General features: G+C 38.6%; 1 protein-coding gene across 1 annotated transcript; it reads right to left on the bottom strand.

Annotated features, from left to right (window-relative positions):
• Positions 1-18,998: 18,998 nt before the first annotated feature.
• LOC119782134 (ileal sodium/bile acid cotransporter-like) lies at positions 18,999-23,754 on the bottom strand. The gene is made up of 6 exons (XM_038282946.1): positions 23,256-23,754; positions 21,361-21,479; positions 21,106-21,194; positions 20,835-21,010; positions 19,896-20,053; positions 18,999-19,798 (listed from the first exon to the last, which is right to left on the bottom strand). The coding sequence occupies exons 1-6, from the start codon at positions 23,642-23,644 to the stop codon at positions 19,653-19,655; spliced, it is 1,077 nt and encodes a 358-aa protein (XP_038138874.1). The 5' UTR covers positions 23,645-23,754; the 3' UTR covers positions 18,999-19,652.
• Between the last annotated feature and the right edge of the window lie 1,887 nt (positions 23,755-25,641).

The raw sequence follows: 25,641 nt of genomic DNA, 5'->3' as shown, positions 1-25,641 counted from the left end.
TTGTGTAAAAAGCTCATACTAAGATAATGATACATCCAACATTAGGGTAAGGTTACCTGGGCAGCTTTGGTTGTTAGGGTTGCGAATTTAAAGGCATACTATGCAACATTTTTCAGTTAATTAATGTGTTCCATAACATTTTGGATGATTAAATGAGTCATTTCAGGTCGAACAAAGGTTTTCTCGGCCGCCCTGGTGGTCTGTAGGGGAAATACCGTACTTGCAATTGCAGGACCCCTCGGCCCGCACCCACAGGCTCAGAGGTTTTGTGCATTGCGAGAGTCCGTCTTGCTTTACAGCGAGAACTGCTACACGCTCGCAGTGAAAGGCATGCTCGTTGCTAGCGCAGTGCCGATATTTGTGCAGTTATCATGGCGGAACCAGCGAGAAAACAACGAAAGCCCATGTCGGAGCAGGCAAGAAAGAGGAAAAGGGCTCTGGACAGAGAGAGGAGTCGTACACGGGTGAACATCAGGCAAGTTTTTTCCGAATGGCAAGAGCTAAAAGAAAAAGAAGGCTGCAAGGCTGACGCGGACCTCGCGATTCTGCTGATGCGATTGTAAGTAACATTTGAATGGTTTCTCTCTCTCTGTGTGCATGCTCAAAACAACCGCGCCTGGCCTGATGGAGAAACCAGGAGAACAGCTGAGCATATTTACAACAGTGCACTTTTACTTTCGCCCTCTGGGGGGAGCCTCGCTGGAAAATCAACACTGGTTGCATAGTATACCTTTAAGAGGCCATGGAAAAAGACTATAATTTGGCTGCAAAGCAATTCTAGCGAACCCTCAACTGCCTCCAGAGGTTGAAGCATTGCTTTGCTGACCCTGTTTTCGATGTGAGTGACGAGCTTCTGATACTGGAAGACGACACTGTTGGATGATGGATGAAATACTTAAAGCAGCTAACACACCTTCCATAGTGGAAGAAGATACAAGAGATGGTTAACACACTCAGCGTGTGAGTTCTTCTGGCTTGTTCCTCGTCTTACCATGGCTTGTGTTCATTTTGCAGGTTCTGAGCTTGGAACTCCCTGGAATCCAGGAAATTCTGCTGCCCGGCCAATCACAAATGCAAAAACCAGGTTTACCCTCACCTGGGCTCTGTACTGACACAGCCAGAAACCAAACCACACCTTCACCTGCTTTTCCATCCTCATCACACTGCCATCACCTGGAAAGGAAGGAAACCATTTAGTAAACATATGACAGCTACCAAATCTTTGCTTCTGTACACACCTATATAACAGCGCTGGTCTCAAAAATCAATGCTCCATACTGATGTCCAGTTCCTTTTTTTACTCAAGAGCCACAGAACACTGTTCTGGTGAAGATTCCCAGTCATCCAGGTCAGATTAATTCCAGAAAAGGTAAAAAAACCCACCTCCACTGGACTCCCTTTCCAAATTTGAAGATCAACGTTTGAAGATGGATTCCTTCTCGCTATCAACGCAACCCCCACCCCCATATAGGGGACCAAAACACCTCTATGTCAGCCAGGCCAACAGTTCCCTTAAACGACTAACTTTCAGAGACATAGACAGGTTTTGGGTATTGAAGGCTAACAAAGGAAACAAATGATCCTCATTCTAAAGGGTCAGACTCATCCGTCTGGTTCTGTTTGCATGTTTTCTGAGCTAAAGAAGGCTTTTTTGTAGCATTACGTAGTCCTACTCAATTCTAGTCAGAATATGAGTCTGATACTGCTCCATAGAGCTGTGATTATGGGGCGTGTTTCGAACGAACCAGGAAAAAAAATGCCTCTGCACTCAATTGGATAGACCTACAACCAATAAGAGCAACGGAGTGCGTGACATATGTTAAGCGACGCATAGTTGTTGTCAACAAAAATCAAAGCGTGCAGTTGCACGCCTAGAATAAGAAGATGAGCCTTGATCGCGTTTCTCTGTTCCTCTTTTAAAATTAATTTGCTGTCGATATCTTCTAGAACAGACCTAATAGCAGAATCTACTCACCTCAACTCTCCAGCGGCAGCCATTGTTGTTGACACCCAAGCGAGCTTTGGTGACGTGGTTGATTACGTTACTGTTGATCATCTGTCCATCATCGTATAAAGCCCGCCCTGACAATTTGATTGGCCCGCCAGATATTGTGCGAGCATACTCGCGCTACTATTGAGCAATGCCAGACCGAACTTCCCGACCTCAAACGTTGTGGGCTGGACTAAGTTCGGAATGGCACCCAGGCTAGCTTTTTTGGTCCACTCTATAAAGCTTCGAACTGAACGCTTATTATGACAACCTTCCTGGATGGGAAGTGAAACGTCTTTAAACTTGGAAAAGTTTAGCGGATTTCTTTTTTTTTTTTTTTTTTTTTACTTTTTTTGGCACTGAACACTGTGTAAACTATAGAATATACAAAAATGCATTTTTAAGTATAAGTTTCAGTAAACAACATAAAGTACTGACTTTTCTTCCTCTTTCTCACAGTATTACAGTATATGAAGATTGATAAACAACATAAAATGTATTAACAACATTGCCATGTTTGCCACTAAAACCTGTGCAGAAATAAGAGGGAGAATCTGAATATCCTTCTCCATGTGTGACGCCCTCTATCTCATTGATGCTTTTTGGAGTTCAGTTTCCACTAATGAGTTTCAAAATAAAAGCTCTGGGCTGTTAACTACTGGGCCTGGTCTACAGTAACTCCTGGATGTTCAACAGCCAGAAGCCAGGGCTCTTTTTCAGGAAGGCAATCCCTGCTAGAAATGTGCACTACCTAATGCCTTATAAGCAGAGAAAATATTATATATTTTTTTTTATCTGATTGGTTGCTTAACAACAGGTGTCCAAAACTTAATCTAAGTGTTGCCGCAGCATTCTAATTAATCTGATTACAGATTGTAATATTTTCAAACCTAATCCTAGAAATAACAACTTATATAGAAATGGTGTCGCTATTGGCAACCCTTTATCTTTCCACTGTAGTTGCTTTTCTCTAACCCTAACAAACCTGCATTTAACTGGATAGGCCGGTAATACATAAAAGTTTAAGTCCTCCTTCTCATCTGCACATAAAGCCTTAAATGGCCAGGCTCTGTTTTATCAGGAAGCTGATCATCCCTTATGTTCCTCACAGAGCATTTCCCTTGTAGTGTCTAGTTCTACTTTTGGTTCCTAGTATTTCTAGAAATAGAATAAGAGGTAGATCTTTTAGTTATCATGCTCCTTTCCTGAGGAACCAACTACTGGTTTTTGATAAAACTTAGAATGACTCAGATAATCCTGCACTATCTCTATAGGTATGCTGCAATGGGCTTAGACTGCTGGAGGACATAGGGACTACTTTTCATCATTCTGCTTCATCCTATCTTTATTCTCCCAGTCTGCAGTATTTGTTAGTTCAACCTCTAAATTTATGCTTTGCTTTTTTCTTATCGTAGTAATTGCTGAACAGACCAGATTCAACACCTTAGATCAGTGTTTCCCAACGGGGGTATGCATACCCCTAGTAATTCCTGTGTGCATTGCAAGATGAACATGAAAATATTTTATTTCTCAGGTAGTAAAATAAAATAGGCTCTTATCTCCTGAAAAATTAAACCAAAAAGTACTTATTTCTTATATCTGTGAGTTCACCTTCAGCTTTAGCACAATTCAAATCCAAGCAGAGGAACAGATTAGATGTAGAGACCAGTCTGGTATCGGTTGTTTTTCAAACTGAACAATCGGAGATCATCAAAGCAGCTCAAGTGTCTTGATGAAATCAAAGTAAAACTAATCAAGTAAGTCTGACTATAATTTTTTCTGTGTTTTGTTCCCAATTGATGTGATCATAAGGAAGTTACTCAGAGGAGCTCCAGTTTTATAAATAATTAGAATTAGACTTAGACATCTTTTAGTGTCATTTTGTATACACAGTGGTGTATACAAAATGAAATTGCGTTTTGTACAGCTTTTCAGATCATTTCCATTCCTTAAAGTGCAGCAGTGATCACATGTAAACAATGTGGGAGAAAAAAAATGGGGCAAAAAATTCAATTCAATTCAATTCAGTTTATTTATATAGCGCCAAATTCACAACACATGTCATCTCAAGGCACTTTACAGTTCAACCAGATCAAATTGATACAAAGTTTTCTATCTAAGGAAAACCAGTTGATTGCATTGACTCATTGACTCAAATACAATCCCCCACACTAAGCATGCTTGTAGCGACAGTGGAGAGGAAAAACTCCCTTTTAACAGGAAGAAACCTCCAGCAGAACCAGGCTCAGTGTGAGCGGCCATCTGCCGAGGCCGACTGGGGTTCAAGGAGACAGAAGCAGAGATACAAAAAGCAGCTGTAAAAGGCGGCCCCGTCCAGGAAACACACAGCCAGGCAGACGAGCTCCAAGGCAGCTCCCATGCCAGAGGACGAAGAAAGCACATCCACTCAGTCACGGTCAGAGAAACAGGACCACACTGGAAAACAGGCCGATCTCCAACATCTATAAACAAGGGTGTTGAAAATGCATTGATATGGAAGTAAATACAGGTTTATGATATAATTTTATTTTATATTTACTTCTATTATTTACTAACTTGCAGGCAACATATTTAAGTTATTTTTTTATTTGAGATGAAAAGCATAAAATTATAAAAATTAAATGTTCAAATTAAAAGATTAAGTAAAATAGTCTTTATTTCAGTTTTTGTACGTTCCACTTTTGTACATAATCGATACTTTTGACTGAGAGGGGTACTCATGGGAATACAAAATGCCCAAAGGGGTACACAAGTCAAAAAAGGTTGGGAAACACTGCCTTAGCTTATAGATGTGGGAGCTTGGCCTGTGTAGCAAACCACCTGTTTGGTTATTAAAAATATTAAAATATTCCTTTACCATATAGTTGAGCTATTTTTCAATGCATTTATTTTCATGATTTAAGTGTATAAAATACAGTTAATCTGCAAGATAAAGAGTAACCCCCCGAGGAGGCACAAGTTCTCACGTCGGTTTCAACGAGTTACTTTCATGGAGCCTGGAAATAAATACTGAAAACCATCAGTCGAGTCTACACTCTTTCGGAGGGTATTCTACAGCCTGTTTTCAGTTCATTCCTATTTATCTTAAGCCACATTTAAACTACCATTTTGAAACCGTGCTGAGATCCGTCTGAGCACAGCGACCGAGATAACTGTTGAGTGTAAATGGAACAGCACCATTCCAGACACAACAGAACTGCGCTTACATGGTACTAGTTCATCAGTAGGGCTCGGTGGGGTTCAGTTCTGGCTCACTTCTCAGAAGACAAAGAACCCATGAGCAAACCGTGTCATCACCTCACAGTCAGCCTCCTTAATCAGGAAATTTCAGACATTCATAAAAACACTAGATTCCCACCGTCCCACACGATTTCCAGTGATGATTCTGCTAACCAGTTTGATCAAACTCAACATCCGTAGTTGTTTCCTGCATCTGTAAGCCCTGGTCAGACTATCGTTTGTCGTATCCAATTCCGACTCTGTCAGGTAAAATTACCAAAGGCTGTCTTTACGCCTGACTCTCCGCAAACAACCAAATATCACAATCATAAGAAAAATATAACTTCCTGAATGTTACGGGCACGGCCATTGCAGTTTGCTGGTTTACCTCTAGAGAGCAGTAGTACCGTAGATTGTCACTAGGAGGCGAGGAACCATGCTAGCGCGATGTGTAAATGGTTAATAGGAACCAAGCTCGGCATCGGTAACTTATTCAAGCTTAGTCCGAATTCGGCACCGTTCGCTTCTCAGAGAATATTATAAATTACTGTGAACTAACTGTCTGTTCTCTCTTTCATCCCCTAACATGGATGTCTGCTTCTATCCCCTTGAGGCCCAGTCTAATGAGACAGAACGTCGCTCATGCTGAGGATGGTTCAGCTGCAGGTTCCTTTCTGTTACAAGGGAGTTTTTGCTCTCAACTGTCACTACATGCATTGCTGTCAAGTCCATGAATCCATGAAATCAGCTGGTTTTCCTCGGTTGACTATAAGATCTGGTTGAATTGTAAAGTGCATTGAGAGGACATTATTGTCTCTATAAATAAACTGAATTGAATTATCTATCCTTGGAACGAGCATAATTTTTCTTATCCACATCCATATCACGCAAACTCTGAAAAAAGGAACTGGGAAACCGCATTAGAGATTATGGAATTGCAAGTTTTACAGCTGAAATGCATGTTGTTTCAATAGGAGGGGCGTTTATGGAACTGAACCAGGTATATTTTTTTTAGAGCTGTCTTGTTAAAAGCAAAACACGTTTCATACACAACAATGTGGCTAAAAAAAAAAGGTTTAAACCTGGGTGGTTAGGTAATTTAACTACAATTCTGTGGACTTTTAGCTCCATTAAGGTGTTATGTGTTCCCATTTTACAACCGCAAAGACGTAGCTCCTTATAAAAGAGCTATGACATTTACCTTGAAGATGTAAATATTTTACCATGTTTTGTTGTGTTACAACACAAACCTTTTGATAAAGAGCTTTTAAAAATGAGGAGGCATTATTGCAAAATGCATACAATAAAATTCATGCAAATCTAATTATAAGGAGAAAATAAGTTTAAATATTTATCAGCCTCTGATAAATGTTCTTCAAGATATTCATTGTTCTTCCAGAAATGCCCTGTGTTTCACTGAAATCCTGTTTCCAATGTTTTCCTTCTGAGGCGTTTTTGTAACGACAAAACCTGCCACTTCCTTTAAATTATATAGCTTTACTTTTTTGTATACTCTTTGGGAAAAAACTGTATGTAACTGTACAATCATGCATCAAAAAGCAAGATAGTGAATGAAGCAAAATCTGAAATGTATATATAAGTAAATAAATAATAATAAAAAAGGTTTAAGTAGCCTAACCAGCTTAATAAATTAGCCCTGTGCTTTTTGTGAATCTAAATTTTAAATCAAAATTTTTGATAATAAATTAGCCCTGTGCTTTTTGTGAATGTAAATTTTAAATCAAAATTTAGTTTTACAAACTCAGTAATGCAAAATTGGGACAATATAAAAACGAGTTTCCATCTCTGATCTGAGTTTGCTAACGCGAACAAGGTATTTTAACTAATGGCTTTTCAGAATGAAGGAAATGCAATAAAGGGGAATTAATGAAATCTAGATTAGTAATTTTTTTCTTAAAATAAGTGGATTTTTTTCTTGAATTGAGAAGGTAAAAGGGACATTTTGCCAATGGAACAAGACATTTTACACTTAAAATAAGAAAACACAAGTCTTATTTCAAATACATATTATCTAATTATCTTATTTTAAGAGTAAAAATACTTATTCCATTGGCTAAATATCTCATTTACCTACTCAAATTAAGGGTAAATACAGTTAATTTCAGAAAGTTGCACTTATTTCTAGATCGCTTTTCCAGTGAATGCAGTGCTATGACTGTAACTCATCCTAGAAGCGATGCTAGAATAAGAATATATTTTCGAAAGGAAACTGATCCATATAACATTCTTTTTTTCCAAAGAAGATTCATTTTATGCTTTTCAAAACAAAGCATGCACAAAGTAGGCTATGTAGAACTTATATTATTAATTGAAATTAAGATACTTCCATGCTGTAGTCCAGAGTAAATTCTTTTATGAAGGAAAGAGGAAAAACATGGGGCCACTTCTCCTGAATTTATTTCTTCCGCTGTTTTTCATTTGTATAACCAAGTACATTTTTTCTTCAGTAGTATATAAGTACATGAGTAATGATGCTTTGTTATGTAATTTTGTCTACTACAGATATAAACTCAAACATTTGTCCTATTTTTCTCTTTAGATTTTCTTTAGATTCCACAAGATTATCCCACAGTGTCCTTGTGTCTTGCTTCAGTGGATGATGACGATAGTGGGTGAAGGTTCACTCTGTTTTTCATGTCCACACCACTGCAGTTAAAAAATTTGGTATAAAACATAAAATCTTTATTTGAAATTTTATGGGGTCAGTGTTCATAGGATGGTACATATAAAAAAGAAAATCCACTGAATCATCTATTAAAACTTTGTTGGGGAACTGCGCTGTGCAGTTGCGTAATCAGTTGTTGTTCCTAGAAGCAGGTAAACAAACTGTAGATGACAAAGAAACTGACCTAAAGCACTAAAACGATAAGAATTTTATGCAGAACCTAAAATACATTATGGGCTGAAAAAGGAAAAAGAATGTCATGATATGCTTTGAATGTTTCTTTTTCATTTTGTCATTGAAAAACAGATAACTGATTTCTTTTGTTTCCAGAATTGGGGTTTCAAAACAAAAATAACCAAAAAACAGGTTTGTTTTTTTGTTTTTCATTTTCTCTTAGTTTAGTTAAAAATAAGGAAACTGTTTGTACTCATCCCATTTACCATAATTTTCGGACTACAAGCCGGATCTGCAGGAGCTAATTTGCATGATTTGTACATATACAAGCCGCACCGGACTATAAGCCCCAGGTTTTTTATGTTTAATATCCGTCTTTCTCGCTGTCGCTCTGTCTCGTAACACTCGCGGTAGAAGTCTGCTTCCGGAGGACCTCCGCATTCCCCCGCGCTCGGCTACCGTACTTGTGTGTTTAAGCAAATGTGACGTCAACATGGTGGATGGTAAAATCCATAGATTTAGGTATTACCCTAGTGGCCGTTAGCTGTAAAAGTCCATAGTTAAGCCGCATTGTTATATAGGTCGAAAAATGGGGAAAAAGTCGCGGCTTATGGTCCGAAAATTACGGTAAGTGGATCTGTGGGAAAATTTCATTTGTATAGTTTTTCCAGCATGATTTTATGATTTACAGTGTGAGATGCCTTCTGGGGAGGCTGCAGTGCAGGAATACATTACAAAACCAAAGTTATCAATTTCATATGTTTAAAATTGTCGTATGACATTGTTTCGCCAAAATTCAATTCATTACCCTATCCGGCCACTGGAAACAAAAATGTAGTTCAATCCAACAGCAGGCAACCGAGACGTCAGAATTTTACCAAACCATTCACTGGTCCTCATGGGAAAGGTTGTCTTCCTTCTGGCAAAACAATACTGCCCTTGTCCACTAGTGTGTGCCATCGAGCCATCGACTAAAACTGAAAATTACTTAGACCTGTTTAAAGAGACATCATGACGGTTTTACAGAAAAAAAAACATGCGTACCACAGAATGCTGCCGTTGGCACGTTCTCACAACTGCCACAAACATGCGGCGGTGCCCTTATAGCGCTGCCTTTATCTCTATGGTAAGATAGGAGCCACATTGGGGATTGAGAAGGGAAAGATATGCTTGTTTCACACGTTATCGTGACAGGATACAGTTTGAAATATATATAGAAAAACACCTCAGCACAAAAAAAGCACATGAAACACGAGCAGGGGCTGATTTAGGAAATTTTGGGCCCTAGGCAATGACAAGTAGGGGGCCCTCTGATTTAAGAAGACAACACCTAAAAAAGACACTGGAATTATAATAGAATAAACATAAATGATTTGTTCTAGGTTATGTCCCTCTCTTCTTGTCCCTTTTCTTGTTGTTTTCCTCTCTATGTTTTATAAACCAGACTAAATGTGAGATTAAATGTGTAATTTAGTCTGGCCTCAATGAATGAGACAACAGAAGATTGTTGACAACAACAACCCGTTGTTTTTCAAACCTTGTCAGTTCCTATTGGCCAACGCTCTGACCAATGAGCGTCACTGACTGTGACTTAGTAAGGGCAACAGAAAGCTGGTAAGGCAAGGCAAGGCAAGGCAAATTTATTTGTATAGCACAATTCAGTACAAAGACAATGCAAAGTGCTTTACATGATTAAAGGGAGGGGAGTTTATACAAACAGCCTGTTGGTAAGAGACACACTTAATATTATAAGAGTTCTGATGGCATTTTGGCGAAAGGATCTTCATCAAGAACATAATTATTGTGCAAAAATAAGGAATAGTTGTTTTAACTATATATTAGAGATGGGACGGTTTATGAAAACCGTCCGAACCGTTCGGTTCGACTCTCTTGGTTCGGTTCACGTGTGTTGGGTTCGGTTCATGCACTGCTCCTTTTTCTCATAGGCGAAGCGTTTACACTCCAGAGCAGAAGGTGGCGGTACTGCGATCAAAGCCAACCACCAGTAGTAAACAAGAAGAAGAAGAAGCGAAGCAGCGGAAAGAAAGTTCTGGATAAAAGTTCAACAGTGTGCAAGCATTGTGCAACACGTTTTGTTTATGCTAACAGCAACACGACCAACATGTCATGCTAACCCCAAAATCCCACATACTCCGTCAGCGCTCCAGATCGCCTGCCTCCGCTGTGGCTCCCGTCCGCTCCGCTCTGAGTTCCTTGGAGATCGTAGAGGGCATGCGCGAGATGATTAAATTCAAAGGTGCAAAACATGCGGAAATGATCCAGGGTTTATGCAGATCATTAAAAATAATAACAATCCATAAATTTTTTGGGATTTTTCATTAATTTCATTAATTTTTATGGGATTTCGGTGTAACAATCAACATATACCGAACCGAACCGAAAACCGTGACCACGAAACCGTGAATCGAACCGAACCGTGGATTTTGTGAACCGTTTCACCCCTACTATATATGTAAACAAAGTTTCATGGGCCCCCAGGAAGTTGGGACCCTAGTCAACAGCCTAATATTAAATCCCCTCCTGAACACAAGACAAACATTTCTGCAGAAGGAAGACATTGGAGGCTGAAGCTACATGAAAGTCAATGTGACATTTGAGCATCAGTTGTGTATGTACTGTATGATGAGTTCGTTCAATTTGTCCATGAATGCTGACCACAGGCCATTGTCCTTAATAAAATGGAAGTTTATCAACCGATGCTAAGGTTATGGATGCATCCACAGGTGTTCATGGGTAGGATAGATGCAGGGACTCGGCTGTTCTGGGCCCTTCTGCCATAACATCCAGGGGAGGTTTGATAAGGGGTAGGCCAAATCCAAAATAACACCTTTTGTTTTCAGAGCAGGCTGCACAGGAATTTTCCGCCAGCCTTCGTGTCTTTTCTTTTCTGACTTTTGTCCCTGCTTTCTTGAGACTTTTCTTTTCTGAGCTCTCTCTTTACATTACCCAAATCCAAACCTTGAAGATGTCCATGACACCGTAATCCCATTTTAAAATGATTTAAGCGAAACTAGGTAAAACTAATAGTTGATCAAAGAATAACAAACTGATTTATAACCTTGGTCAATAAAAACTGAGCATGGAAGCAAATCCATTATTTTAAACACAGATTAGAAATACAAAAAATCTTCTTAAAACATATTGTTAAATGTCTCTTATCTGCAGACATGTGTGAGTCAGTATGCTTGTTTTGTATTTGTTACATTCTATATTCAATATTCTACAGATCAGCTTATGTAAATAAGAATATCTCTACAAATCTTAACAGAATAATGCTGCTTCTGTTCTTGTTTTATAGTTTTAAGATGCAGTGGCTCACTCCACCTGGATCATATTACATATATATGGTGTTAAATGTTTAATCTTCTCAGTGGTCAAGGTGTTGAGTCACATAGGCCAGCACCCTGTTGGGAAACTCTACTTATTTTTCTCTGTAATAATGGTCTATGGACGCTGCTCCATCAGAGCAGCCTGTGTCAGTAACAACTACAAGCACACCTGCTGGGGACGTCTACAGGAAGCGACAAAAGCTGCCCTGGAGACTTCTGGTAGTACAGTGTTGGTAAAAGCCCTCAATGATGGCTAGTTACCAATGTACAACAGAACCACGTTATTCATTTTATTTTTTAAGTTGTACACGTTCATAAAAAAGATACACCTTAAAGTATATTTGTGAGATGCTCAGTGTTTCATTTCTAAACACAGAGAGAAAGTAAAAACTCTTGACAGTTTGGCATGATTTTATCTAAGGGTCGGACCCACATGCAGTGAAACCAAACAGAGAGACACGGATGAAAAGTTTGACGGATTTTATTGAAGATGTTAAGCTCGGTGCAGAGTTTCACTGAACTCTGCTCAGGCGGAACTGGAAGGCGAGGGGAAGACAGACTGTTAGTTCAGGCTCAGTGGGAAATTTGATTCGTTGATCTTGAAGGAGAGGATCTGATTGTTGACTCAAGTTTCCGGAGAAGTGAAGGAACCTTGACTCCTATCTGTGTGTTGGTTTTCCAGTGTATGTCTGATTCGGCGGAGGGCGGAACAGGGTTTACCCAGAACTTGGACGGTGTAGGGGGACGGAGACACTGATTGCCACTCAGAATTGAACGGGTCGTGGTGAAGATGATTCCCTTGCTCAGAGAGTAATTTCAACGTTCTCAAAAAGGAGACCCAATCCAAACTGAATCCTGGCTCAGTTTAGACTCAATTGATCCCTCCTGGGAGAGGAGGTCCGAAAAGGTCCAGTTTGCAGGATGACTTCCTGCCGAGAGGCAAAGGACAAAAAACAAAGTTAAAACTCAGGGCGACAAGAACTCAGTCTTACTCAGAGAAAACTCAGCTTGGCTAGGGTACCAAAAACTGGCAAACACTCTGGCGTTGAGGTAGTGGCAATCAGCAGCTTAAGAGCACTCCATTAATGAGGTAACCGTCAGCAGGTGTGTGAGGAGGCGAACCGGAACCAGGCGCCTCCTACTGGTGGAAGGGAGACAAACACAAAAACAAACACACAGACAGGAGCCCTGACAAGTTTCTCATCAAGTTGAAAAGGATTTCTCAAATTCATCAAAAATATATATCATATATTCTGTGCAGAGCGAATTCTTTCAGGGATTGTTTCAGTTGATTGTTCTTCATGACGTTCTTCATGTCTAATTCATCTTGTTTCGGTCGATCAGTTTATTGGCTTCTGTTTGTTCACCCAATAAAGTTTTAATTGCCCAGAGGCTGTAAAAAATTTAAGCCAGAGCAATCGCATTCCATTCTTTTTTTATTTTTTATATGTACCATCCTCTGGACACTGACCCTATAAAACATTAAGTATCAGTTAATTTTTTAACTTTTCTTACCTGATCATCCCTCCCAACATTCTTTCACTGCAGCTGTGTGGGCTTAAAGAGCAGAGAGCCTGTCACTCTCCCCCACTATCACCACTGCACCAAAGGAAGGAGGGACACTCTGCAGTCCTCTTGTGGATTCTCAGAATTGAAACTTTTCATCCAGTATATAGATCAACACTATTGGCTTTGGCAGTCTGTCACTCTTCCACCTTAGTCTGTTTAGGTGGAGATTTTCTGGTTCCTTCCAGTGACTTTAATGCAATCCTCAGCCTTGTGTTGAGCGCTGTGTCATGTTTGCTTTGAGCTGCACTATGAATGCCTCAAAGCCAAGGGGCCACATCCAGAGACATTGGGGCACAGTCACTGGCCTCCATCGGCGATTAGGCATAATGTCCATCCTGGCCTTTGAGCTCTTTATAGCATTTGGCATGCAGGCCATGGTCACTGAGGGCTCCTCTCCTTGATGGCACAGTTTACAGCATCTTCTGCTTTCGGCTAGATGGGGACATTGATCGAAAGGTAAGATGGTTTGGTTGGTTTGAAGTTTCATTATTTGGTTGGGTTTGTTCAAATTCCATCCCCTGAGCAGTTCGATAGGTAAAGTGGGTTTTTTCCTATTAGGATATTCAGTTTCTACAGGTAAAAACCCCTGATCAGGCCCTGGAATCTGCATGGATATATGGACTCAAATCTGAACCCTCATAGGCATTAATACCTAACGCAGTAACAATGTTGGCCTTGCATTACCTGAAGAACATTTCCAGGATTAAAAGACTAAACTCTCAGCAGCATCTGAAAAAAAGGAACCCATAGGTTTATCATTCAGTGTATTTCTAGGTCTGCATAAAGCTGGACGAGACAGCTACAGTTGATCCAGAATGCTGCTACCAAAGTCCTCACTAACACTAGGAAACTGCAGCAAGTTGTAAAGACTTTACTCTGACTCACTGTGTCAATCAGAATAGACTTTAAAATCCTTCTGTTAGTCTATAAATCACCAGTCTATAGTTCATCTCCGAAATACAATATAGTCTTGTCAGTTTCAGCCTCTCAAGTCTTCTGGTTAAAGTCTCCTCTGCAAACCCAGAGCCAGAACAACATATGGAGAATTTGCTCTTAGTTCTCATGCTCAATTAATCTGGACAATAGCTTCAAAAACCGATAAAATTACTGAAACCCTAAGCTCCTGTAAACAAAGATTAAAACCTTACTGGTTTACAGTTGCGGTTAACTATTTAATTTGAGCAGTTAACTGAAAAATCATCAGTTAAGTTTAGAGACCAACTTTTCTTAACCTTCCTCAATCATGGTACTTTAACTAGAGTGTTGTTTATGCTTTGTTCATAAAGAGCACTTTTAATCGTAAATTATGGGGGAGTGATGGCCTAGTGGTAGGGCATAGAGCTTGGAATCCTGAAGTTCTGAGTTCAAGCTCCACTCCCACAGACTGCCTCTCTGGGTCTCTGAGCAAGACTCTTAACCCCCACACTGCTCCCTGGGCGCCGCACGATGGCAGCCCGCTGCTCCCCAAGGGGATGGCTTAAATGCAGAAGTAAATTTCTCCAATGGGAGATCAATAAAGTTTAATTATTTTATTATTATTATTATTTATAAATTATAACTTCAAATGAGGCCAAAGTTATTCTATTGTCCATTCCTAATGAAAAATACAAAATCATGTATGTTTTGTGTATTATGCTCTCCAATTTTTTTTCCCTTTAAGCAGGTTTCTAGGCGTCCAACATTCCTTGGCCTGGCCCAAATTTCTGATATCCCTGTTCTCCAAAATTCTCCAACAGGATGTGGGTCAGAACAGCATTAGTCACCTATTTTTTCCAGCAAAGTGTCTTGTACCAGATATTTAGAGGGGTTGGGTCCATTTTCTTGTCCCTAAACTCTTAGTTGTGAAGCTGACTGCTACTACAACTTGGTTTTTGCTTCACACGGGAGTCCAATCCTCCATGAGTTCCTGATTAAAATTTACATTTTGGGGCCTTCAATTAATGCATAATGTAAATCGTTGCAATTAGCAATCAGCTGAATAGATTATTCACACAATTACTATAAACTCTTTGCAGCTCTAGCTAGGGTGTCTTCAAGGTTTCCATTTTTAAATGAGATGCACTTCCATCACTGTCAGACTGCTCTCCAAAGATAAGTTTATTAGACTTTAGATTTAAGACTCAACTTTATTTATCCATTGGGATTATCTCAGAGAAGTGTAAACTAGTAAATCCTCATCTGCGCTTCAATCTGGCCCAAAGACCCTTTTTTAGACCAAAATTAAACATGCAACCCCCTCAGCATTTAATGTCTCTTAAGTAATCTCTCTACTTAAGATGTTATGTTTGCCCATTTTAAACCTGCAAACTCTTATGACTATAAAGGTTCTATGAGATTTGCTCCGAATATGTAAAAAATGTACCATGTTTTATTCTTTCGATAAAGACCTTTTACCTATGAGCAGGCATTATTGTAACATGTATACAAAACAACTGCATGCAGATGCAATAAAAGGAGAAACAATATGCTCAGACCATATCAGTATTATCAGACTGCACTTTCTTTCAAATGTTAGGCTTTATAGGGCCTGATAGGGTTAATGATGATAACCCCTCATTGTCCTAGAAATAAATCAAGACAAGACAAAACACAAGTTATTTTTCTGCAGAAGAGGAGAGTGGACCCATACCTCTCGGTCGCCTGCCTTTATTATTGGACTACTCAGGAGTAACAGGAGGGGGCAGAAGTTTACAGATACAAAAAGGAGGTGCAGGTTTATTGCCGGGGTTGATCAGTCATCTGTTACAGCATAGCTGGATAACGCCAGGCTTTTCCTTAAAGGAACATTTTCTCTCCCCGTTTTAAGTTAAAACAACACAACATTCCTAGCAGGGAAAATGGCTTTAACTTAGTTCAAATAAAATAATAACATTTACATTTTTCTAACAATGCCTTTATAATTGTAAACCCAAAGCCTGCATGGTCTGTTAACAGCTATAGTGGGTGGCTTTGATGATAAAAGGAGCTTTGCAAATGTGTTTAGAACCCTTAATTATTTTCAGATTTCACGTCCTTATTGTTGCAAACTTGCATTATTGTTGGTAGTTATTTTCAATTATTCATATTTGAATGTGCGTATACTTTAATTAATTGGAAATTAAATGTAATAATTTTTATTCTAATCAAAATCATCACCGACAAATATACACTTTTATGTACAGTAAAGAATTGAGATGAATGGCCCATTCACGTTTAAATATCATACTAACAATTTTCATTATCAATTAATAATTATTAGCTCAATTTACGACAGTAATGTGGTTTTTCAAAACTGTTGTGGGACAGTTTATTTTTAACCCCTAATCAAAAATCCCACCATAGTAAATTTGACTACATACATTTCTATTTACTCTTACAGTATCAGGCCTACAGCGTCGCTAGGCATGAACGGCTTTTCCACATTTTCAGTCACAAAAAAAAAACTTCAGTTCAGTTCAAAAATACTTTATTTAACCCAAATAAAATTTTGGAATAGTTCACCAGGAACTTCATTCAGTCTCTTCAGTTAAAATTTCAGTTGTCTTCACGACACAGAAAGGTGGTTCAGGATTTGCATCAAATTCTACATTATCTAGTGTGTGTCTGAAGTGTCTGAAGCAGTATTTCCTTATCTTTTTTGACCCTGTGTTCCCTTTGGACATTTTGTTTTATCATGAGTCCCTTTCTCCATCAAAAGTATTGATGACTGTCCAAAAGTGGAACGTACAATTACTAATTATAAAATAAGCATTTAATTCTTCTGCATTTTATTCTTTCCATCTCAAATAAAAAAACAAGATAAATATTTTGCCCAGAAGCTTGTAAGGAATCAAAATAAATACAAAATAAAGCTGCCTCTATAAAAATTGAGCTCTTCTAAATTAATCCCATGTAATCACATATAAACTTGATGAATTGAAAACAAAAGTTTAGTGGATTTATTTTACTTTGATTAGATTAGATGAGCTTTATTGATCTCACAGCGGAGAAATTCACTGGTCACATATTGGGATAGTAATTAAAGAAGGTGCAAACAAGGAGGAAAAAGGTGCATTAAGAATAAACGATATATATGCAGTACATCAAGATTTCGACAGTTATGACACCTGAGCTGCTTTTTTTTAGCGCTAGTGGCTCATTTTTTATACAGTAGGCTGACAGGGAAGGGGGTATGAGAGAGGGGGAGAGATACACAGCAAAGGAGCACAGGTTGGATTCGAACCCAGGTTGGCCACGTTGAGGAGTTAGGCCTCTGTACATGGGTCGTACACACTAACCACTGAGCCACCTGCCACCTGCTTTGATGATCTGATAGCTCACTGGGAAAAACAGCTGATGCCATGCTGTTCATCTCCTTGGCTTCAATGTGTGTCAGAGCCGAAGGGGAACTCGAACATACAAGAAAATGTACTTCTGGTTCAAAATAAGCTTGTTTTATTTTTTAGTTAGGTCCTCAGAAAGTAGAACAGATCCCAGCCCTATTTTAATTTACTACCTAAGAAATAAAATATTTTCACTTTCCCCTTACACTGCACTCGGGTACCACTAGGGGAACTCGTACCCCAGGTGGGAATCACTTTGCTAAAATGAATTAAACTCATTTTACAAAACCAGTTAGAATCTATAACAATAATCAGGTCCCTCTATTGATTCTTATGGAGACTTGTTCAAACTTTTGGCAGCAGTGAAGGTCCCAGGTGTTAGAAATGGTTCCTTCCTCACCATCCTGCAAGTCCTAATGATGGTCAATGTGGATGGCTGCTTGTCCAGCCTTGTTTGGAACAGATATTTCATACTTTACAATTATTGCCTTAGGTGTATATATTGACGATTTCTTGAAATATGAAATCCAGCACGTATTGGTCTGACGTGACTCACTTTAAAGGGTGGCTAAGAGAAATGTTTTCTCTTTCATTTCATATCTATAACTTCTGTCACTCTTATGTAAAAAAAAAAAATTAAGTAATACTTGCAAATACATTTTGGTTTTATTATCTTTTAGTTACTGAAAGTTTAACCTCTTTAAGACAACCGGTGGATGTTAAGTGGGGTAATAACTCAGAATGCCACCAGTAAAATTTTTCCACTATAGACATGTTAGACATCATTGGAAAGCTTAGATTCTCCACAATTCAATCACCAAGCTCATTCAATGGACACATCGAACACCAAAGCACAGTTAAAACAGATATAGCAGCATGTTAAAGTGTAAACAAACAAAGCAGCCACAGCTACATACCTTTGAAGGCATCCAGAAGCCTTTTTATAAATACAATCTTCAATTGTGTATACTCCATTCGTCCATAAGGGTCCACAGATTAGAAAAGTTGGCTGGTCTTAGCTTATTCTCAGCATCTTGCTAATATTCACTTCTAATACTCACTAATACATTTATTGAAACAGATTCATTATTTGAAGATTGATAGATTGATTGACTTTATTGATCTCACAGAGGGGAAAATTACTTCTTCCATCAGCTCAAATAGTCAAGGATGCCAAAGGAAGAAAAAGATGCATGCGATATATACAGTATATACAGGTGATCCACATATGACAGCTTTAAAAAAATGTTTTTTTATAGTAGGATCATTATTGCACAGGCTGTTTACATTGGTATTTTTATAGATGGATATTTATACTCATATATAGTTATTGCACTGGGTGTCGAATATAGAGAAAGAATGAATGCACAGGGTATCAAATAGTAATTGCACATTATACATTGCACAAGTTATTGCGGTTGTAATGTTGTATTGTAGAGTCTGGTTGCAGCAGCTGAACAGGGTGTAAAAGTCTTTGACTAAAGGAGCAGCACAGCTCCTCTACAGTCTGGTGCAGAGGGTAGGAGGTGTTTTCCATTATGGATGTTAGCTTGGACAGCATCCTCCTCTCAGCCACTTCCTCCTCTGATTCCAGAGTGCAATGTAGGACAGAAGCAGCCTTTCTTACTAGTTTTTTAAAGTCACATCCTATATAACACTTTTTTTTTTTTTTTAACTAGGGGTGATAGATTTTGAGGATTCTTCAAATCTTTAAATTTACAACAAATATAATAATTATCCGGCATGCTATAGACTCACAAAACAAATAAAAAGCACAGTATTAATGCTTAGCAATGCATATTTGTTTCAGTAAGGTTATTTAGTGTTTGTTTGAATTTAGTTTGTTGGGGAAAAAATGGCAAAGAACTGTTTATGTTTATTATCAGAAAACTTCAACAGAGATAAAAAGAGCAAAAGGTCAGATCACAGTCAGCCTTAGAACAGATCATGAAAACATGCAAGCTACAATTGAGCCTCATCCCTTTACTCTAACCCTCATATTATTTGGTTCTTCAGTAATACTTCAGTAAAAACAACAAAAATATCAGAATAAATGTTTTCAAACATCTCCAAACATAGTTCCAGTATAATAAGAGAGAAAATTACCTGTTGCTTTTAACAGTTTGCAATTAATAAAGCAGGTTATTATGTCTAAACACCTTCCAGAATGAACACAGCATTGGGTCAGTCAGAGGCTCCCCCTTCAGGTGACCTCTGGATATACAGACAGAAATCTTTCCAAACTTTGCTGCTGCTGTGTGATTTACTTCTTTCAGCCTCTAGAGAGTGTTGTCTGTTCATAGTTCAGTAATGCTGCTTTATTCAGGAGGACTACAGTCAATCATTGGCAGCAATTTGGAATCTCACTCCTTTATGTGTGCAAAGGTGCCGTTCAGCTCGTCAGAGACGAAAGCTTTGTTATCCACAGCACTTTGTTTAGTTTCTCCATCATCTTCCCTGATCTCATTGTCAGAACCTTTTCCACATTTCCTTTTATATACTTGATAAGCTGTCAAAGACACAACGAGAAACATGACCTTCTAGTTAATAGAGAACTGATATGTTGGAAAAACAGAAAGTATGAGTTATTCCTCCAGGAGACTTACCAATCACAGCAACGAGTGCCATGGCGAGCTGGAAGATGCTGTAGATCAGAGGGAACGCAAACATGACCTCCAGTTCTTCAGCGGTGAAGGAGAGCTGGGTGATAGTGCTGCACAACTGGGCGTTCTGGAATCCTGTTTCTAGGGCAATCGTTCGACACCTGAAAAAAAGGAGTCATGATAAACCTCATTAGAGAGTCAACTTTCTTTCTTTCTTTCTTTCTTTCTTTCTTTCTTTCTTTCTTTCTTTCTTTCTTTCTTTCTTTCTTTCTTTCTTTCTTTCTTTCTTTCTTTCTTTCTTTCTTTCTTTCTTTCTTTCATACTTTGATGGGGGCAAGCTTTAACCTGACTCCGCCAGATGGATTTGCTCCGCATATCCATCTGGAAACCTTCCGTTGAAGTAACTTTGGGAAGGGGCGAAAATACTGGTTAGCTGATTGGCCTATGTTGGTGATAGACGGGCCAAATAAACCAATCAGATCAATGAAGCATATGACGTACTAACAGACCAACGAAGAAAACACAACCACAAGCCAGGCTACTCTTGCCGAAACCAGTCGGGAGAAGAGCAAAAACATCTTTTCCTCTGAGAAAAGCCTCCAGAGCAGTGTTTTGCTCTTCTTTCAGTGAACAAATACTCTGTAATTCCGATAAAACTTGCTCAATAGCCACGCTAACGCTAGTTTCATCGGCTGAAGCCTCCATGTTCTTTAGACTGAACTGTCGTGCTTCTCGTTGCGTCACACCTCAACCTGCCTCAAAGCCAACGCTGATTGGACGTTCGTTTGATGAACGGCTCCAAATTTTCTTTAACGGGGAGACTCCAGACTGATCTGCGAGTGAAACCTTGAAAGCTCGCGAGATCAGGATGGTCTCACGAGGCTAGGGAAGCTTTAGGTATAAAGAAATACTGACTACTGAGGTGTATGTTTTCTTGCTCACCTGTGCCAGGGCTGACCCACAAACCGGGCCAATAAGAGACCCATACTGAAGGCAATGAAGGGATAGATGGTTCCAATGATCCATAAGGAGGGAGAAATGACCCAGGAGGATTGGTAGAGGACGCCTCCCACCACCGCTATGATGATAATGAGAGCAAACCCAGCGATAGAACCAACCTGTGAAAATGGGCACAAAAATACTTCAATTACTTTCTGTCTATGGCTTCTTATTGCTCAACAGCTTGTAAAAAAATAATCAAAAGCATTATTACCTTGAGGATCTTTTTTGCAATACGAGGCCACTTGGTTTTTACATAAATCCCAACTGCTATTGGTATAAGAAGTGCTGCAAGAGTGATTCCTGAGTAGGCAAAGATAAAATGTGAGTTAATGAGCTGTCATTTTTCAAAATTGAAAAAAAACAAAAAACAAACAAACACAAATAATCAGTGTATCCTAAAGGATTCCACTTTATTCAAAATAATTCCTCCTATGTAAGAATAAAGACAACAGATTTCTTTGTTTACCAATGCTGTCAAAGGGAATCTTTATAGCGTCGCTGGAAGTCCAGGCACTGGTGTAGATGAACAGACAGAGCGGCATCATGCCCAAGGCCAAGATGGAGGAGCAGGCGGTCATACTGATGCTGCAGGGAAAAAATAGCTCAATTTACATCACCTGAGCCTAACAGAATGTTTGAGACTAGTGATTTACACAGAAAAGGATTTTGGGATAAAATTCCAAAAAAAGTAAAAAAAAACACAATCCACTTGACCTTTTTTCTAAGTTTGAAGTCATTTTGCTTTCCATCCAGGAATCCTTTTAAAATTTTTTTATTAAAAATGTCAGAAAAAGCGTTGAGTTTGAGCCTTTATTGAGTGGACAAAAAAAACCCCAAAAAGTGCACATGTGCAGAAAAGTAAAAAATTTTGAGTTGAACCGGACATTAGGGTCACCGGTTGTTAGAGTTCTTTGTTCCCAAGGGGCGGACCCGTTTGTCTGGTACAGTTTGCATGTTTTCTAAGCCAAAGCAAGTATTTGGTCCACTCTATAAAGTCTGGAACTCATTTTGAATTGAAAAAGCTTCCTGGATGGGAAATTAAACGTCTTTAAACTTGGAAACAAAGACCAAAAAAAATATATTTTTTTTACTTTTTTGGAATGACCATTACCTTGATGACTGAGAATCTTCACAAGGATTTGGGAATGAATCAAAATAAATCAAGAACCAAGATGCTTTTTTCCTATCAACTGAATGTTTTCAGACAAAAGGACGGAAGCAAAGTTTCAACCCTTCTTCTGTTTGGTAAAAGGCAGACTGTAGGACAGTTATTGCTGACTACTCCTGTCCTGACGTGTATACTACTTAGATTTTTGAAACATATGAAAAATTTAAATTTCATAATTATCACCCAGAAATGTTGGACACCTTGAAAGGTGCTTAGATGATCAATGGGACAGACTAAAACCCAAAACTTTATGTGGTTCTGAAGGTTTCATCAAGGGTAAATGGATTGGCTTTTGGTGCACAAGTTTCCCCATGTGCTCCCATCAGCCACAAAGATGCTTCGCCACCAAGGAAATTTCATTTTAAAGGTACCCTTCAAATTCAAAGTGCTGTGCTTAAGTACAAAACCCAAAGAAAAGTACCTTGAAGCGGAATAATAGGGGCATGTGAAAAATGTTGGTCTAAAGACTTAAACTGGTGTTGTTTCAGTAAAAATCTCAAATACTACAGTTAAAGATTACTCTAAACAAGTGGGGTTTTTTTATAAAAAGTTTGTTCTAAATTAGTGTACCATATGAAATAAAAGCTGTCTCTCCATGTTTGGTTCTGGCTGTTGGTATTAAGAGTAGACTTATGCCAGAAGATAATACATTAAGTGTTTGTAAAGTTCATACACTGACAACAAATTTGTCATTTCATTTGGAGCTAAGCCATCCAGTGGTTTATGGAATAACGGAATCCTTTTAAAATCTTCCTGAGACACACAGAGTCAGTGTAAAGCCTTTAGATCTGGGGTGATGTGCTCCACTTTTTACATTTTAATGGGGAAGCAGGCAGATTCTGGATCGACTCCAGCAGCCTGATACACTTCCAGGCGAAGACATTCCTGCAGCAATTTATTCAACTACAGATAAACAAATGAATATATTTTTCCAGATCCTCCTGATTAGTCATTTAATCCCAGAAATGTTCTTCAGATGATGGCTGAATTTGTTACTGTCTCTTAAGGTAAGATCTAAATCCATCACTACAACCAGATTTCGGGGCCTGATAAATGTTTTTTAGTTGTAGTAACTGAATGGAAAGAAAAAATCATTTTATCTTTTAAAATGTTAAGGGAATGAAATTCAAGAAACAAGACCAAGCAAGAAACCCAACGAAATAGGGATCATCAAACCAGCCTGACCATCTTACCTCAGATCCATGTCTCCATCCAGCCAGAAGCAGATGATGTTTGAGCTGGTTCCTCCAGGACAGCAGCCCATAATGATGACAACGACGGCCTGCACCGGGAGCACCCCAAATGCAAGAGAAAGCGCAAAGGCAGTGAAGGGCATGATGCCGAACTGGCAGAGGAAGCCGATGACGATTCCCCAGGGTCTCTTGATGTGCCCCAATAACTTGTGGGCATCCACGGTGCAGCCCATGGCAAACATGACAAAGGCCAGCATGGTCGTAAGCACGATGCTCAACACCGTGCTAAGAATGGCATTAAAGTTACTTGGAGGAACAAGGCAGTCTGTACCTGAGCAGACTGTGGCGGAGGAATGACAGACTTCCATAGGTACAGCGTTTAGTGTCATTGTGAAACTGAATGGAAAGAGAAGATTCAATTCTTAGATTCCACAAGAATATTCCAGAGTGTCCCTTTGTCCTGGTCCAGGTGATGATGGTGGGTGACAGTGGGGGAAAGTAACCCGCTCTCTGCTCTTTATGCCCACATCGCTGCATTGAGTAAGAAAAGATAAAAGATAAAAAATTAACCGATACTTAATGTTTTTATGGGGTCAGTGTTCAGAGAATGGTGGATATAAAACGAAAATCCTCTGAATCATGGAATGTGATTGCACTGGTTGCAACTTTTTACGGCCTCTGGGTAATTAAAACTTTATTGGGCAGCTTTGCTGTACGGCAGCATCATTGTCCTGCACTGCCAGGAACCAAGGAAGATGCTTGCTCATTTTAACGAGAAGGGCTTGTACGTTTTTGTGCATTTTACATAATCATGCTTAAATGTTGTTGTTTTTTTAACCATAATATTTATGGCTGGTTGGGTGAGCAATTATGATCTTGTAATATCCATGCCATTCACATTCATTCTTACCGTAATAATTGTAAAAAGGTTAACGTCTATCAAATTTTAAAAAGAAACTTAGCTTCTTCTCATGTATTTTCTACTGGTTGACTTTAGGGTTTTGTCTATTTTTTAAGCACTTTGGTGACTGACATGGTTTATCAAATATCAACATAGTGCAATTGGAGAAAAGATAATGACTGGTTTCATTAAAAAAACATTTTAAATTTGAATGGAGCAATTTTTAATCCAATTCATTCAGTTCAGTTAATTTCTATGGCACCAATTCACAATAAATGTCATCTCAAGACACTTTATTGAGATATTTCAATCAGATTATACAGTCAGACTGGTTAGAAGTTTTCTATCTAAGAAACAACAAGAAGTGCAAGATGAGTGCAGCGTGTCATTAACTTTAGAAATATCCCTCACAAGGACCCTCTTAAACACTTTAATTGGGTCCTTAAAGGTACCAATAGGAAATGTGTTAACTGCTGTGTTAGAAGTAAAAAACACATAGAAACATGTAGCTGGGTCTTTATGAGTAGGCTGTTCCACATTGTTGTAAAATCACATAAAATTTTTTATAAGATTCCTAAAAAAACCCATAAAAAATGTCCTCGAAGGACAACGACATTTTGCTGATTATAACCAGCCTTGCTTGGGGCTCCATAACTCAGCGGAGCTCTAGAGCGTGCAGTCCATTCCAGTTTAAAGGTGTCCCAGAGAATCAAAGTGAACTGGAAAGATTTTAGACTGCACCTGGATGAGCACCCTAAAAAATAACTGAAAGAGGTGAACATTCACCATTTTGCATGTGGATTTTGAGCCATCAAATATTATCATTTTTTAAAGAAATAAGCAGTCATAATTACCAAATGTTAAAAGGGAAAAAATATATTTTTATGCAGAAAATGTCAGCTAAAAGTTAAAATGGATCAATAAAATAAAGCTCATCATATGATCATTTTCAATCCAGGTAAACAAATGAATAAATCTGCCCTTCAGGATACTTCAGAGTTAGTTCCGACAGGCTGTGACCACATATGGCTGATGACAAATCTATGAGTCAACAATCTGTAAATCTCTGAAGCTTCATCTGAAGGGGTGTGCAGAACAACTATACTGATGTTTATGAATGTTTTCATTGAGTATTTTATGGTAAATTATGCCATTTTAAAGAAAAGCTGACATTATTTAACACATATTTGTTAGGAAAACTTAACATTAACAGAGATATAAATGTTTTTATTACCACTTGTTATTTATACCAAAAAAATGTATTTTTAGGGACAACTAAACACCAACCAAGACACTGACACACTTAATAACAAACGTTAAATAGGGATTTAGATGTATGTTACCATTACACCACACTATTCAGTTTAATAACACCTGTTGATGTTAATATATAATAACGCCTGTTTGCATCTTTGTTTAACTTTACTGATGGAAAACATTCATTATGTTATTTATATAGCATTTGACGGTAATAACTCTTAATTA

This window comes from Cyprinodon tularosa, unplaced genomic scaffold, assembly GCF_016077235.1.
Source record: "Cyprinodon tularosa strain WSP-4 unplaced genomic scaffold, ASM1607723v1 ctg189, whole genome shotgun sequence".
NCBI classification, from domain to species: domain Eukaryota; kingdom Metazoa; phylum Chordata; class Actinopteri; order Cyprinodontiformes; family Cyprinodontidae; genus Cyprinodon; species Cyprinodon tularosa.
Note: the sequence above shows the minus strand (reverse complement) of the source record. Positions and strands in the feature narration are given on the sequence as shown.

Excerpts from the sequence above, each read along its gene's own strand:
- LOC119782134 (XM_038282946.1), bottom strand. The coding sequence starts at position 23,644 with ATGACACTAAACGCTGTACCTATGGAAGTCTGTCATTCCTCCGCCACA. Across the intron at positions 21,480-23,255 it reads GATGGAGACATGGATCTGAG|CATCAGTATGACCGCCTGCT; the intron begins GTAAGATGGTCA and ends TTTTCCCTGCAG. Across the intron at positions 21,011-21,105 it reads TTGCAAAAAAGATCCTCAAG|GTTGGTTCTATCGCTGGGTT; the intron begins GTAATAATGCTT and ends CCATTTTCACAG.